General features: G+C 39.2%; 1 protein-coding gene across 1 annotated transcript in view; it reads right to left on the bottom strand.

Moving 5' to 3' along the window:
• Positions 1–9,862: 9,862 nt before the first annotated feature.
• Positions 9,863–17,526, bottom strand: part of LOC126416440 (ATP-binding cassette subfamily G member 4-like) — a 304,210-nt gene continuing 296,546 nt past the window's right edge. The window contains exons 12-13 of the mRNA XM_050084163.1: positions 10,743–10,966; positions 9,863–10,631 (exon numbers count right to left, since the gene is read on the bottom strand). Coding sequence (XP_049940120.1) covers positions 10,469–10,631; positions 10,743–10,966 — 387 coding nt within the window. The 3' untranslated portion in view covers positions 9,863–10,468. The remainder of the gene's footprint in view (positions 10,632–10,742; positions 10,967–17,526) is intronic.

Below are 17,526 nucleotides of genomic sequence, written 5' to 3'. Positions count from 1 at the left end.
TAAATGCTTTTCGAGCATCAAAAAAGATATATTGAATTCAAAGTTGAATATTTTTAAAAACAGAGTTCATTATGCGTACCATTCTTTTTTGCAATCTTCGACGTAGCCTCTGTAGATGCTCACAACAGTTCTTCCTCTTCCTATAAACTCATAGGATGTCTTTCCTTGTAGACAATGATGCTCAAAGTGAGGGATTAATCTAATGTGAGAGTGCATGCCATTTTTAATTTTGTTGTCAACTGAGGTATGATTATCTTGTTTGCCCCAGAGATCCTCTAGTGGAAATTCCTCTTTAATTATTCCAGAGGTATTTTCAACTGTTCATCAGTTAATAGCCAAAACAGACACAAAAAATGTTTACAGACTCTCAGTCATTGTCCATTCTTTTCAAAATAGAATGCTTGTTTCAGATTTTTATTTTTCTTGGAATATTTATATTGGTGCTTTGTTTCAAAAGTATGATGTACAATATATTCCCCTTACTTAGACAAATCTCCTCTCTTCCAGTAGTTCGAAAAGACCTATCTCCTGTTGTCTTCATGGTAGATTAGTGCTTCTAGATTGTATGATACATACCCAGTGAGTCATGTACAAAGTAACAAACCTTTCATTTCATGAACAGTTTTAGATATCGAAATGAGGTTTTTGACAAATGATGGTATGTTAAGGGGCACATATTTTCGTATTAAATAAAGAATCCTAACTTTTCTGTTGATAGAGATATTGAAGCAAGTATGATTTTTTTAATAGAACAATCTAATTTTTCTAATGGCACTCAAAAACACTTGAAAAGATGAGTACAGTGATGCAATGTGTGTTAATTTTGAGGCTGAAACTCTTCACAAAAGAATCTGAGAAATACTCTAAACCTGAAAAGCAAGTCATTTGAAATTGGCTACTGTGTTGTAAACATGCCCATGTCAGTTTATATTACTGTGTAAAGCCTTTTGACTATTTACTTGTCTGCTGCTTCAACATTTCTTGCATGCAAACATGTACACCAATCAGGAGAAGTGAGACTTGCTAGTTTTATACCAGAAATATTAAATTCTGTTGAAATGGTAATGGAAAACCACCTGACTAAACTGTAGTTGTTTCCACAAAAACATGGAAACATATAAAAATGTGAAATAGCTTCCTTAGTCCTATCTGATGCACCAGAAGCTAGCATATTGCGTAGTTCCATACAGAAAAATCATAGCTTACCCTGTATCTACATCATACAGGAAATGAGGTTTCATTTTAGTAGTATAGCCCTGTCTTGCTCCATCAACATATAATGACAGAGCGTGGCTTTAGAGCTCTGCTTGGCATTGTTTGCATTGCAGTAACCAACTCTGGCTGCATTGATCCCCAGTTTTAGTGCATTTCTTAGACTCTGTTGCGAAACTAACTTTTCAACGTCAATATATCTCAGTTGATACCAGAGTTCAGAGCATTATCCGTTAAAAAAAAAAAATTCATTCCAAATCTGGAACAATTCAGGAAATAAAAGAGGTTTTAAATATCATATGTGACTCACCCCCTGAACAATGTGATCAGAGACAGTGGTCATGAGTTGTGCTTCTGTTATTGTGTGTGTCTTTTTACTTCAGAAGAATGCCTATTCACTGAAAGCTAAAATGTATAGCAGTCTTCCTGTTGTGCCTGTCTGCAACTCAACATCTGCTCTGCATGATGAGTAACAATCTATCCTTTTCATAATATTGTCGTTATTCCATCATGAGCTTTCCATTGTTTGATGAGGGACTTTGTATGAGAGCATACTCTGCTTTTGAATGTGAATGTCTGCTACTCAACACTTTCTTTGTGTGGTGAGTAGCAGTCTGTCCAAATTTATACTGATTTTATTCCAAGCCAAATTTTTTGTTATTTAACTTCAGCCTACTGATTTCCCTTTTCAAGTTCTGTAATGGATATACATAATTAAGGGGAATAACATTCCTTGCCCCAACCCCTGGGATGCCATCTATGTTAGTTCTGGTTACAATATCCTCCTTATTACTACTAATCTAGAGATCCCAGTGTGGGACTATTTTACCTCTGGAACATTTTACTCAGGAGACTCACTAAACCATACAGTTGAGCTACATGTCATCTACAAATATAATGGCTGTAGCTTCCCTTTGTTTTTAGCTGTGCTGCAGTACCAAAGTAACAGTGTCATGTTGTGTAGTATTTGAAAGCCAGTTTAGACAACCATCCAGACTGATGTCCCTGCAATTACTAGTATTGAAAATTCTGTTTCCCCTCTTCATGAACCACCAGTTACTCTAGTCTAGGGTCACCAGTTCTCCTGTATTTCCCAAGATCTCCCATAATATAGCTATAGTTTTTAAATCCTCCCAGCTCTCTTACTGATCACCTGTTTCTCCCACATATTTCAACAGTGTTCATTGTTGTAAATATTAATCCTGAAAAGTACTATCAATAGTTCACACTTCATGACAGACAGGTTTCAAAAAGTTTTCTACAATAATCAATACTATTCTCGACATAGACTGTTTTCAGTTTGTGCTTCTGAAAGAAGACTGTCTTGCTCAAGTTAATCCAAGGAGCATTGGAAAAATGACACAGTCTAACACTGTAAAAGGGCCATTAAGTGGGGGATGTTAACTTGTTTCTTGGCCAAGTCTGGCAACTTGCATATGCACTTGCCTGGTACCAATCACCAGCTGCGGTACAAAGACCACACAGATGTACTAAGGAATCAAGGAAGAGGATTACATATAGAGATGTTCAGGTTTAAGCATGCTAGTTGTGTTATTTGTTTCTAAACTGACTCCCACAACACACCATCATTTTGCAACGCTTCAAAAGAGATTTTTCTCTTTATGAACAACAAGTGTACTTTTCAGACAAACAGTAGCAGCAGCCTCAAACTGGTTTATTTAGAGCTTATGACTGAAATCAATTTTGATTATAAGTGCAAAGAATGTTTTTTAATTTGCTCAGGAAGATACAAAATTGCAGAGTTCTGCTCCTTCTATAAATATTTGGTAGTAGGGTACACAAAATATACATGTGAAAATTTGTAAGATTTTATTATGATTATATTTATGTGATAAATGAATAAACTATTTTGTTTAGAGTAGATTAGATTCATTTTCATTCCATGGACCCAAAAATTATGGTATTCTCATAGGTGTGGAAGATGTCAGAAAACATAATACAACAAATATAATTAGAACACTTGAGTGTTATAGTAATTCCCGAATTAACATCCCAAATGAATCTTATTATGTCCTTTTTCCACTCTAAAATCTTTCTTTTCTTCTAGTTTCTGGAGTTACTCAAACTTTGGAACCATGTGACACAACACAGTAATAGTAAGAAAAATATGTCAGTATTTTTATACTTGTATCTCCATTGTCCCCCGTTCCAAGAAAATGTAACATAGTTCAGTAGCTGAAATTTATTGCTACCAAATCTCCCTTAAATGTTCATTAAAATCATGGTCAGATGTTGGTCATCTCCCGTAAAACCATGATCAAATGTTGAGCACCCTACTCTAGTCTCTAGACTGATACCTATCTGAAGTGCTTACAACTGTGGTTTCACTGCTCATATCATTGAGGCATGCTACACATACCTCCAGAGAAGTGTCCATGGTTCAAAGGGGAGGGAGCAGGGCAGTTGAGTGATGAACAGATCATCATATTTTAAATTATATAGGATGTAGCAATTATTTTCATCTATTACAGCTAAAATATTAATATAGTTTACACATTTCACTTTGACATTAATATTCTACCCAATGAAAATTTAGATAGGTGGCAGTGCACGTGCTGTTAGAGGAAATTTAGGAGGATACAGGCTGACTTGGATCAATTTCTGTTCCATGTCATAAATAGCAACTTGCTCCAAATGTGGAAAAAAGCAAGTTAATGAGGATGAGAAAGAAAAACAACCCTGCAATTTTCATATACATTATTAGTGATGTGCTACTTGACACAGTCCTGTTGATATATACTTGTAACATTGTAAAGGGATGCAAAATACAACAGACACATAAAGTCAGCTGTAGCAAAGATGAATGATCAGCTTCAGTTTATTGGGAGAATTCTAGGAAAGAGTAACTCATCTATGAAGGAGGTAGTGTACAGAACACTTGTGCAACTAAAGTATTGCTCTTGTGCTTGGGATCCCCACCACACTGGGCTACAGGAAGACACTAACGTGATTCAGAGGCAAGCTCCTGCATCTATAACTGATGGATTAGATTAACATGTGAGTATTATGGAAATATTCCGTGAACCCAAATGGGAATCCTTGGAGGGAAGTAGTTAATCAGCAAAAGCATTCATAGAGGATGAAATGATAATTTGAGCAAGGGGTTACTTACGTGTTAGTACTTATTGTATTCCTATATAACAAAATTGTATTATTATCATATTGCTTTCTGTTAACATCAACTATTCCATGTTTATGGTGAAATTTTACCACAATTTTGATAGGTAAGTTTGCTGCTCACCATATAGCAGAGCTGACACACACACACACACACACACACACACACACACACACACACACACACACACACGGGGGGAGAAGTAGTGGAAAGGAGAAGAGAAATAAAAGGAAATTAAAAGACTGGGTGTGGTGGTGAAATGACGGCTGTGTAGTGCTGGAATGGGAACAGGGAGGGGACTGGATGGGTGAGGATGGTAACTAACGAGGGTTGAGGCCAGGAAGGTTATGGAAATGTAGGATTTATTGCAGGGAATGTTCCCACCTGTGCAATTCAGGAAAGCTGGTGTTGGTGGGAAGGACCCATATGATACAGGCTGTGAAGCAGTCATTGAAATGAAGGATATCATGTTTGGCAGCGTGTTCAGCAGCAGGGTGGTCCACTTGTTTCTTGGCCACAGTTTGTTGGTGGCCATTCATGCGTACAGACAGCTCGTTGGTTGTCATGCCTACATATAATGCAGCACAGTGGTTGCAACTTAGCTTGTAAATCACTTGACTGGTTTCACAGGTAGCCATGCCTTTGATCGGATAGGTGATGTTGGTGACTGGACAGGAGTAGAGTTGGGTTGTTTGGGGGAAGAGACCAACCAGCGAGGTCATCGGTCTCATCGGATAAGGGAAGGATGTCAGCCATGCCCTTTCAAAGGAACCATCCTGGCATTTGCCTGGAGTGATTTAGGGAAATCACGGAAAACCTAAATCAGGATGGCCAGATGCGGGATTGAACCGTCGTCCTCCTGAATGTGAGGGACTGGAGTATGTGGTGGTAGGAGTATGTTTGGGACAAGTCTTTCATCAAGGTCTATTACAGGGGTATGAGCCACGAGGTAAGGGACTGGGAGCAGGGCTTGTGTAGGGATGGTCAAGTATTTTTATTTTGTGTAGGTTTGATGGATGGCAAAATACTACTGTACGAGGGGTGGGAAGGATAGTGGGCAGCACATTTCTCATTTCAGGGCACAACGAGAGGTAATCAAAACCGTGGCGGAGAATGTAATTCAGTTGCTCCACTCCTGGGTGGTAGTGAGTTACGAGGGGAATGCTCCTCTGTGGTTAGACTGTAGGACCCTGGGAGGTGGTGAGAGACTGGAAAGATAAGGCACGGGAGATTTGTTTTTGTAGAAGGTTAGGAGGATAATTACGGTCAGCGAAGGCTTCAGTGAGACCCTCGGTATATTCCACGAGGAGTCACTGCAGATGCGATGACCACGCGTGCCTAGGCTGTACGGAAGGGATTTCTTGGTATCAAATGGGTGGCAACTGTCAAAGTGGAGTTATTGCTGGTCGTTAGTAGGTTTGTTGTGGATGGAGATATGGAGCAGGACACAGTGTGGTAAACGGAAAGGAACTGTGAAGAGTCGATAGAGGAATTGTTCGGTATCTTTTATATAGGAGGGTAGGTTCCAGGTTGGTCTACGAGAGCAGAGATTCCCTCAGTGAGAGCACAGTAACCAGCCACAATGGGGTGTTCTGGGTGGTTAGGTTTATGGACTTAGGAAGGATGTAGAAGGTAGGAGCGCAGGGTGTGGTAGGGGTGAGTAGAGAGATAGATCCTGGGGAGAGGTTCTGGGATGGGACTAAGGAATTGAGTAGTGACTGGAGACCATGCTGGATCCCTGGAATGGGGTCACTGTGCCTAAGTTTTGCCTTTCGCTATCATCATCTCCCTCTGATTTCATCTCTGTTTTCTCCCTTTTGCATCCTTTTCATCCTTTCATGATTTTTCACACCTATTTGGTTGTATTTTTGTGTAATTTTTTGGATGTAAATCTACATTGTTTACGTAATTTTTTGCACTTTTTCCAACTGTGTGGATCTTTGCTCCTTCCACCTGCGTTGATACAGAAAAGTTTCCTTACCCTTAGCCAGATCTCAGTCCCATATACTGTTCCTGCATTGTTGCTTGGCTCATGGAATCGCCCCTAATGACCTTACCACCAAATTACCCATCTCTGGTTGCCACCCCTCCTTTCACAATAACCTCCACCTGTTCAGATTCCACTCATCCTTAGCCCTCACAAACATAGCCATGCAAAACCATATTAACCAAGCCTAAACCTCCTTGCAGTATATCCTCTCCATCCACAAAATTCTTCTGCTATGCAATCTCAAATTCCTATAACCCATAACACACAATGGAACTCTTGCCCTGCAGGAATCTGAGCAACTTGCACAACACCAACTCAAAAAGCTCTCCACTGTGCTCATTTCCCACTCCCACCTTGGAGCACTACTGTTCACCATCTCAACAACAAACTTCAAAACTCTCCCACTTCTTCTTGTAGTTGACAAACACTGTCTTGCAGACATATTACACCTACCCAACCCTCCAAAACTCCCTCCCAACACCACACAGAATCCAGAACATAAACAGACCCACAACACAGTCATGAACCGTTCCTCCAGAAGCTTTAGTCCCACAGAGGTATCAGTACTTTCTAAAGGTCTCACCTTCTGCCCCACTCCCAAAGTCAATTATCCAGGACTTGTTAAAGACCTTCTCTCCTTCTGCCGGTCTCTAAAATGCAAAAACTTTTTTGCCACCAACCCTACCAATCAGACTCATCCAAAGACCAATACTGAACCTTGCCTAACTCAGTTCACTCCTGTATCAAACGGTAATCCATCACCACTGCCCCCAAACAACCCCCTGTTAACTTTCCAGAACTTCTTAACCTTGAACCTTGCCTCACCATCATTCCCCAAATCCCTCAACATGCAAACTAATCTTACATCCACAGAAAGAACTGCAGTCCACCACCTAAAAACTGATTCCGACCTTATAATCATACCTGCACACAACGGCTCTGTCACTGCTGTTTCGAACCGCAGGATTACCTGGTGTAAGGACTCCACCCGCAGTGAGATACTTCCACCTACAAACCTTGCCACAGTGACCCCATTCCAGAAATCCAGCAGGATCTCCAGTCACTCCTCAAATCTGTAAGCCCAACCCAGAACCTCTCCATCTTTCTACTCACCCCTACGACTCCCTGCACTCCTACCCTCTACATCCTTCCTAAAGTCCATAAACCTAACCACCAAGAACGCCCCATTTTGGCCGGTTAATTTGCCCCCACTGAGGGAATCTCTGCTCTCATAGACCAACACCTTCAACATATTACCCAGAACCTACCCTCCTACACAACAGATTTCAACCATTTCCTCTATTGACCGTTTACCACATGGTGCCCCGCTCATCACTATTGAGGCCGCCTCCCTGTACACTAACATTCCTAATATCCATAGCCTTACTGCTACTGAACACTAACTTTCCCTATGCCCTATGGATTCCAAACCAACAATCTCTTTCCTAGTCGCTATGACCAACTATATTCTCACCCACAACTACTTCTCCTTTGAAGGCATTGCCTACAAACAAATCTGGGGTATGGCTATTGGCACCCACATGGCACCATCCTATGCCAACCTATTCATGGACCATCTAGAGGAATCCTTCCTAAAAAACACAGAATCCTAAACCCCTCACCTGGTTCAGATTAATTGATGATATCTTTGCTATCTGGATCGAAGGTGAGGACACCCTATCCACATTCCTCCAGGACCTCAACCACTTCTCCCCCATTTGCTTCACCTGGTCCTACTCAACCCAACAAGCCACCTTCCTAGATGTTGACATCAACCTCAAAGATGGCTACATCAGTACCTCTGTCCATATCAGACCTACTAACCACTAGCAATACCCCCACTTCGACTGCTGCCACCCATTTGATACCAAGAAATCCCTTCCGTACAGCCTAGCCACCCATGGTGGTTGCATCCGCAGTGACTCCTCGTGTAATATACTGAGGGTCTGCCTGTAATTATCCTCCTAACCTAGTACAAAAACAAATCTCCCATGCCTTATCTTTCCAGCCCCACACCATCTCCCAGATTCCCACTATCCAACCACAGTGGAGCATTCCCTTCATAACTCAGTACCACCCAGGGTTTTTATTACCTCTCGTCACGTCCTGAAATGAGAAATGTGCTGCCCACTATCCTCCTACAGTGGTACTTCACCATCCACCAAACCTACACAATATACTCGTCCATCCTTACACAAGCCCTGCTCCCAGTCCCTCATACCCCTGTAATAGACCTAGATGTAAGACCTGTCCCATACATAGTCCTACTACCACCTACTCCAGTCCAGTCACTAACATCACCTATCCCACCAAAAGCAGGGCTACCTGTGAAACCAGTCAAGTGGTTTACAAGCTAAGCTGCAACCACTGTGCTGCATTCTATGTGGGCATGACAACCAACAAGCTGTCTGTCCACATGAATGGCTACTGACAAACTGTGGCCAAGAAACAAGTGGACCACCCTGTTGCTGACATGCTACCAAACATGATATCCTTCATTTCAATGACTGCTTCACAGCCTTTACCATGTGGATCCTTCCCACCAACACCAGCTTTTCTGAACTGGCACAGGTGGGAACTTTCCCTGCAATACATCCTACATCCTGTAACCCTCCTGGGCTCAATATTTCTTAGTTACTGTTCTCACCCATCCAGCGCCCTCCCAGTTCCCATTCCAACACTACATAGCCATCATACCACCACCACACCCAGTCTTTTAATTTCCTTTTATTTCTCTCCTTTCCGCTACTCCCCCCCCCCCCCCCTCCCACCCTGCAACACTTCACTGTCCACCACCCCCACCACACTGTCATGTGTGTGAGTCGCATTAATGCGCACATATATATGTGTGTGTGTGTGTGCGCGCGCGCACATGCGTGTATATGTGTGTGTGTGTGTGTGTGTGTTGTTGAAAGAGGCTTTAATAGCCAAATTCTACAACTGTGGGAATCTTTTTTTGTTGTGCCTATCTGCGACTCAGCATATCCACTACATGGTGAGTAGCAACTTTCCTTTTCTAATAGTGTTACATTCTACCCTGGATTTTCCATTATTTGAAAGATTTAGATTATGTATGTTATGATACAAAAACCACAATTCACAATTCTTTTCACAAAACACTACTGAGGATGTTTAGAGAACTGGGACAAGTGACAGACTGTAGAATGATCCTACTGCCATCAATGTATATCTTACGTAAAGGCCATGAAGACATAAGTAGAATATAATATATAGCAATAATTTTTCCCTAGCTCCCTTTAGGAGTGGAACAGGAAAGGGAATGACTAATTGTGGTAGAGGGTACCTTCCACTGTACACTACAAGGTGCCTTGTGGACTATATGTAGAACTGATCTTTATTGTTTTGGACATGAAAACAGGGCTGATATGGAATGTTTACGGTAGAGATCAGAAATACAGTTATGGAAAAATAACAGAGGAAGGGGTAGGGTCTTTGTAAACAATGTCTCTTAAATAAAATACATGTTTCAGAAATACTCATTTATTGAAGAAATACAAAAAATGAATCAGATACAAGACTTTGTACAAAAGGTTTTCATTTTCAGAGAAACTGATGCATTTTTCAAGTAATTTCAGAGGCAATGAAACAGGACTGTGATAACTATGTATCACCAGAGAAAATTACTACTATCATTTGTTAAGACTGTGATAACTATGTATCACCAGAGAAAATTACTACTATCATTTGTTAAGTAATTCAAAAGAAATCTAAAAACATCACAGATACTATGTACCATTCTGAGTTATTGGCCAATTTTGGAACTGCACCAATCTAAGAAGTATTAATGTCATATCCAAAAAAATGTGTGTATATTTATTTCAATATTTTGTTTAAATAATGTGGAATACATATCTCACAGTGTTCACATATAACACTCTAAAACACAATATCAACTAAGTGTATTTATCACAGATCATATCACAGCCAGTATACAGCACCTTTTTACATGGCAGTGTAGAAATTGGCTCTGCACCTCATCACATCTCTTTACATTAAAACCAAACACAGAGTTTGCAGACCCCAAGTTTGTTCTAGTCTTATCTCATTTTTGAGTAAAATATCTTTTCATTATTAACTGCCATGAAAAGAACAGTAAAGTCAATTTTCTATCGCTTCTTAAGTTTGTACACATAGTTACAACATGTGCTATACAAATCAGAAGACAATCTTATCCTCAATGCGAGATACCACATTACTCGAACTACCAGAATCATAGCCAACAAACCAGCAATATTTACTGTCATGTCCTGACCATCAGCTCCCACCAACCTATAAAGAAAGAAGAAGGTTTTGCTACTAACATTTTACACAGACATGCATTCATAAATACATTTATGACAAATATTAAAGACACAGTCACATTTTCCTGGTAATACTTACCCAAGCAAAGTTTTTGGGTAACTGAATGGGCAAAAAATTTCTGGGCAGTCCATTTGCTTTCTATCCTCCATGAGTGCCAAAATCATAGCAATCATTCCTAGTCGGAAAAAGCTTGTGCTCATAATTATTCTCATGAAGAGTGGAGTAGTATGGTAGGCTCCCATATTGTATTGCCAAAGGACTAGAAGGGGAGAAACAAAGGCAGGAGCAATAATTGCACCCATCTAGAAAAGAAATAAATTAAAATGATTAGTGAAACAGGCATCCTGTTTAGATATTTTTAGCACCCAACATGAATGTAATGAGTCTATTTATAATGTAATATAACATTTAAATGATAGACAGATAAATTGAGAGAGAGAGAGAGAGAGGGAGGGAGAGAGAGAGAAAGAGAGAGAGAGAGAGAGAGAGAGAATCGTAATGTTAAACCAGACTGGAAAACTGTGGAATTTCCTTTGAAGTGTCTGTAAAAATTTCATGAATGTTTGAGATATAAATTAATATAGTCATAGTAATCAGAAGATATGAAAGGCAGGTTAATTTTTGAGTATCAACAAAGATATTGTGTTGAAGGAGGTAAAATTAAATGTCAAAAATATTCATTATCCACTGCAGAGGAGAATAACCTGAAACAAACACATTTAAAATAATTTTGTATATTGTATACACGTGAGGTGTGATTGGAATCTTTTAAGAATGGGCTTGTAATTGTACAATGATGGTACTAAGATGCTGCTGTTGTGCATCTCCTTCAAAATAGTCCCCTTCTGACTTAAGACACCAACTCCAACAGTGTTTCCACTTTTGGGAACATTCCTGGAAATTTTTTTCCTGAAGTGTGTTAAGGATGTCTCCTTATTTGCCTGGATATCTTCAATTGAGTCATACTGCTTCCTTTTTTCAGTGAAAATTTCAGTTTAGGAAATAGGTAGAAGTCTGCAGGGGCCAAGTCAGGGGAATATGGTAGTTGTGGAAGCACAGAAATTTTGAATTTGGTCAAAAATTCAATGATGGAGAAGGCACTATGAACTGGAGCATTGTCATGGTGTAGCACCCAACTCTTGTCTTTCCACAATGCAGGCCTTTTCTTTCACACCTTTTCACACAAACGCTCAAGGACACATTTGTAGTATTCCTGGTTAATTGTCTGTCCTCCAGGGGTAAATTCATGATGCATAATATTGGGAGAATTGAGAAAAATCACCAACATTGTCTTCATCTTTGACTGACTTTGCCGTGCTTTTTTTTCCGGTCATGGTGAACCTGGAGCCTTCCACTGCAAAGACTGCACTCTGATTTCAGGATCATATCCATACATTCATGATTCATCACCAGTAATTACCCTATTTAACAAATCTGGGGCATTTTCCATCCAATTAATCAGATCTTGGCATACTTCAAGTCAGTATTGTCTCTGGTCGCTTGACTACACTTTTGGAATGAATTTTATGGACACTTGATGCACGTTCAGATCTTCAGTTAACATTGACTGAACTGCACAGAAACTTAAATTACGTTCATCAGCCACCTCCTTAATTGTAAGTCTGTGATCAGAATGCACTAAGTCATGAACTTTCACATTTTCATTCATTTTTGAGGTGGAAGGATGGCCGGATTGTGGTTCATCTTCAAATGATTCATGGCCATTTTTAAATCTGTTGAACCAGACAAAAACATTTGACTGGCTCATACAATTATCTCCAAAAGCTGTTTTTAACAGTTCGTAAGTCTCAGACGCTGATTTCCCGGTTTTAAAACAAAATTTCACACAAACTTGTTGCTCTGTTTTCATGCCCATTTTCAAGTAGACAGAATCCAGCAACGAGCCTTGATAGACCAGCACTCAATCAGCTGCTACAATGAACTGAATAAAGGAAATGGAGTTTCCTGCCAGAAGGTGTTCAAGGACAAGGCAATGACTCATTCCCCACCATCCATGTACCTGCCTGCCTAACCAGTAAGCAGTAGCGGATCCATTCTTAAAGGTTTCCAATCACACCTTGTACATACTCAACTAGTTAATTTCTTACCTATATTTGAAAATTAAGGTAAATAGTAAATAGCAATACAGTTTTACATCTCATTACACTGTTTATATATTGTTTCATGTGTAATTTATAAGCAAAATTCAAATTACCTTCTGCTATAATTACTAAATAAACGATATTTTCAATTGGATTTTTTTATGAGTGATCTATCTGGAAACATTATTTTAAAGCTCTGGTAATCTAAAAAATTTAATATAATATATTTTTCTTGTCTAAACGCTTTTTAAAAAATGGAATACAACTTTACAATCGTAAAAATTGGGCTTCAAAACTGTTGGGGCAAGCCTGGAAATGTCACAGATGAGAAGATGTAAATTTGCTGGTTATTACACAAAAGAAGACAAATATATTAATTATTTCTATGGATAGGTCCAGTGTGGTATGTTACAATGTATAACACCTGCCCTACTTCATTTAGTCATTTAAATTTCCCTGTTGTATTTGTGGATTGAGCTGTATATTGCAGTACCAGTACATCCATTTAAGTTTTTGAAATATTCTTCATAATTTTGACAAGGAAGCTTTTATGTTTGTGAAGTCCATAGTTTCACATTTCTTTGAATTTTCTTTAGTCATATAGTCATAACAAATCACAACTGAGAAACCATATTACAAAAATATAAACTAAAATTTGTCGAGAAAACAGTTAGAATATCATTGTTGCAAGCAAAAAACATTTAGTTTTGGCGGATTTATTCAACAAGGAAAATAAAGAACACACTATGTGATATATATATACCAACATGTCTATGAACACATTCAAAGAAAAAAAAGTCAAAGAATCTTCAGCACCAAAATTTAATGGGTAACGCTCATTTCACTGGATTTCCTGCAAATGTGACATAGTTTTGACATCACATGCAATATCAACAACCGCAGGAACTGCTACTGATTTTCATTAGTGTACAATGTGGACCCCTCTAGCTTGGGTAAACAACTCACACATGTTGTTAGTGGTAGAAATAGTCCTACTGAAAGTGTCACTGGTTTGCAAGAAGTCTTGTGAGATGAGTATTGCCTGCAAACTATTGGTGATGAAGAAGAATACAACTGTGATTTGTCCATGATTTCACTTGCAGCAATTTCAGCTGTTCTCTTAGATTCCTGCCTAACGACACACTTGGGAATCACCATATATTCGGAAATAAACAGCAAAATATTTGTGAAAGGGAAGAATATAATGTTATTGCTCCTTGTTTCTTTCACAGCAATTTAAGCTGTCTTCTTAGATATTTATTTATCACACATTTGGAAATTGCCACATGTTTGGAAACAAATCTTTGTTTTCTAATCAGAGAGAAATGTTAAATAACATCAAATATTGTGGAACATTCTTGTATTATATTTATCAGAAAGTCCCAGAATGTGTTACCAATGCTAAGATGAAAAAAGGGTATATTTGCTTGTAGCAGGATGTGCACCTACATACTGACTCTGTAAAGCATGACATTATTCATTGTACTTGAGCTTGGTAATGGGACTTTTGTTTCATTTCTCAGTTATTGTCTTATCTCTTGAAAGCTCATACCAACGATCTGTTATTAATTGATATTTAATTATAAGGATGATGTGCTTGTCATACATTTTCAATAGGACATTGCATTGTAACAGCATACTGTAATGGTAGTCTACAACTCTACACGTTCCCAATCTGTGTGACAATTTTTCACATTTTTGTTTGTGCAAGTATTTTGTAAAAATGTCAGAAAACTGATTTTCTGTAGCAGTGTGCTTGACATCTATAACTTTCTGACAAATTCGTACTTAAAATCTGTGGGTTTTAGTTTTTTACATTTCCATCTATAAAGAGAGGGAATACAAGAGTGATTGTCATTTTTTATTTTTAGATCTTGGAACACCTCAAACAACACATATTCTACAACACAAGTTGCAAGTCATACATATTCTGCTTCTGTAGAAGACAATATTAGAATACTTAGTTTTTAATTCCTTAACTTACAATATTATCAAACAGACTGATAGCATAATCTGATGATTTTCTCTCTGAACTGTTGCCCCAATCAGCATCAGAATAAACTATTACTGTTTCATTTTACTTCTTCTTCTTCTTCTTCTTCTTCTTCTTCTTCTTCTTCTTCTTCTTCGCAGATCAATCACTTAGGATCACGTGTAATCAACATTTGTTGGCCTTCCTTTTCGCCCAGTATTCCTTCACAAGCAATGAATGGGCTAGATTTCATTGCACAGACCACGTATGTTGGTTAGTTTTTCTCTCTTCTTCCTCAAAACCCCGTGTGTTTGTGATTTTTCTGATTTCATTTCTGTCATGTAGATTTGGAGACCCTAATTCTCTCAGCTCTTTTTCCATCTATTTGTACCAGTTTGGTCTTGCAGTTTTGTTCTTTAAAATGTATGGATTTTGTGCATTAACCTGTTTGAGTCCATTCTTTCTAAATGCTCCATGAATTGGATTCTTCTCATGCGCATTGTGTCTGTTATTTTGGAGATGTTTTTATATATTTCTGCACTGGATTTTGGATAATGCACACCATCTTTCGTTCTTGGTCCTAGGATTTTCCTCATTATTTTGCGTTCCTTCACTTCTAATTCCCCTTTCAGTGTGCTGTGTTGAAGGTTTAGTGTCTCAGATGCGTAGAGAGCTTTGGGTTTAATTACTGTTGTGTAGTGTCATATTTTACAGTTCCACAAGAGACTCTTTTTTTTGTAAATGTTTTTTTGTTAACTGAAATGCCGTCTCCATTTTGTAATTTATCCCATAATTTACTGTACCTTTTATGTAACTTGATGTTTTCTTTAAACCTTTCCAATGTGAATCCCTTTGATCACTCAGATAATGACTGAAATAATTAACAGCATAACTTAAATTAGGTCATGTTGTTCGAGCTACATAATGTGAACATCTTATTAATTCTCTGTAAGCCACTTTATCATGCAGTCTCTTATCAGCCTCTACTTCTTCTCTGTCTTTTTGCGCATTTGCAAATACCCCAAAATTTTAATTTTAAATTTATTTCTTAAAGTTAATTTGAGTTTTTCAATTTTCATCTTATCATTATCTAAAAGGATAGAGTCATCTACACATAACAAAACATAAGGCTTAGTATTTAAGGACCCATAAGTATGCAGGCACCCATCAGTACTGCTTTCAACAAAGCCTAAATCTTTAACAAACTTTGTTCCAAGATCCTGAAAAGTGCCTTAAATGATAAAACTACTTTGTTTAGCTTACCTATAGTACCTGGTTATACATTAAAGTCTGTTGATACCTTTATATAAATTTTCACAAAGAAATACACTTTTTACATCAATTTGATTTCCAGCCAATTTTTCCTGGTTCCTAACACCAGGTAATGTTTTTATAATTTTCAACATTGCTACAGGAGCATATGTTTCATTATAATCAAATCCTTTTCTTCAAGAACAACTCTGAGCAACTAGTCTAGTCTTATAACTACACATGTTGCATACATCATCATGTTTTACCATAATAACCCACTGCATGTCAATAGCCCTCTTGTTTTCAGGTGATCCACATGCTGTCCAGATCTTGTTTTTACTTATTACTTGTGTGGCGTAGAGCGCCATAAATATTGATATTTGTTCTGTGTGTAAGTGTGCTATCTTTGAGGGGAGGGCTTTGGGCAGGATGTAGGACGCTAACGGCAGTTAGCCTCCGGACTTGTATCTGCGTAGAAGCTAAGTGTGAATAAATCTGTATCTGAGTGAATTCTAGTTGTTTACCTACAACTATTCCATATTCCCTCAGTGGTGACCCCGTTTTTGTGTAATACGCGTCCGAGTTATCGCCCGAAGGTTATTTACGCGCCTACCGTGTCGGGTTTCTCCGCGATCGCGAGGGCCTTTGTTCAGCTCCAGACAACGGCCTTTCAGCATTCACCGCCGCCCGGATTCCAGCAACATCTCTCCAGCACTCCTGCCGTCGTAGTGGACGTGCCTCAAGAATCTTTGGAATCCTTCAGCCAGAACATGCAATGGAATTCATCGAGTGCCGCCAGTTTCTTCCAACTGCCAACGGTCGTGGACTCTGGCTTTGTTAGCCTGGACCTTCCCACATGTTCTCCACAGAGTGTTGGTCGGAACATTCCTACTCCTGTGTCGAATACACAATTCAATGCAGTTCGTGGAGTCGAGCGAGGTTTTGCTACTTTGGAAAATCCAGTAGTAAATTCAAACTCGAATCAGTTCCCGCCACATGTGTATCCTTCCGCGCTGGTTAGTCAACAGGTGTTCAATGCTCGCCAAACAGCAAATATCACACCGAGTGTGCATCCTAGTGGACGTGTGTGAGATCCTTGTGTTGCTTCTAATCAAATCAACAATTCTGTGCTGGACAGTAATTACTTCGACATCTGCAACCAGCCCCACCACTCGCGGTCGAGTGAATACTGTGTGTATAACGGACATTCACCGGCGTACTTAAGCACTTGTGGCTTCTCTCCAAGCTACCATGTCAATGAGAATGCACATTTTGACTACGATCCTCACACCGTTCGAGCGCCCGTCGCTTCTCAGCGGCCCCCCGGCGTCAAGTGAATTTCGCGATTCCTGCATTACGGGATGCCAATAATTCGGACTCGCAATCTTCTGCATGCTCTACTTCCGTCCGAAGTAATAGGTGCACCTCCGCAGTGACTGCAGTGCCGAATCTGCCGAAATTACCAGACTTCAAACCCGCTCACCCGGAGTTCTGGTTTAACCTGGTTGAGCAAACATTCAATGTCTGTGCTTTGGAC

This window comes from Schistocerca serialis, chromosome 8 (assembly GCF_023864345.2).
Source record: "Schistocerca serialis cubense isolate TAMUIC-IGC-003099 chromosome 8, iqSchSeri2.2, whole genome shotgun sequence".
In the NCBI taxonomy this organism is placed as follows: domain Eukaryota; kingdom Metazoa; phylum Arthropoda; class Insecta; order Orthoptera; family Acrididae; genus Schistocerca; species Schistocerca serialis.
This window is presented reverse-complemented; position numbering and strand designations above follow the sequence as displayed.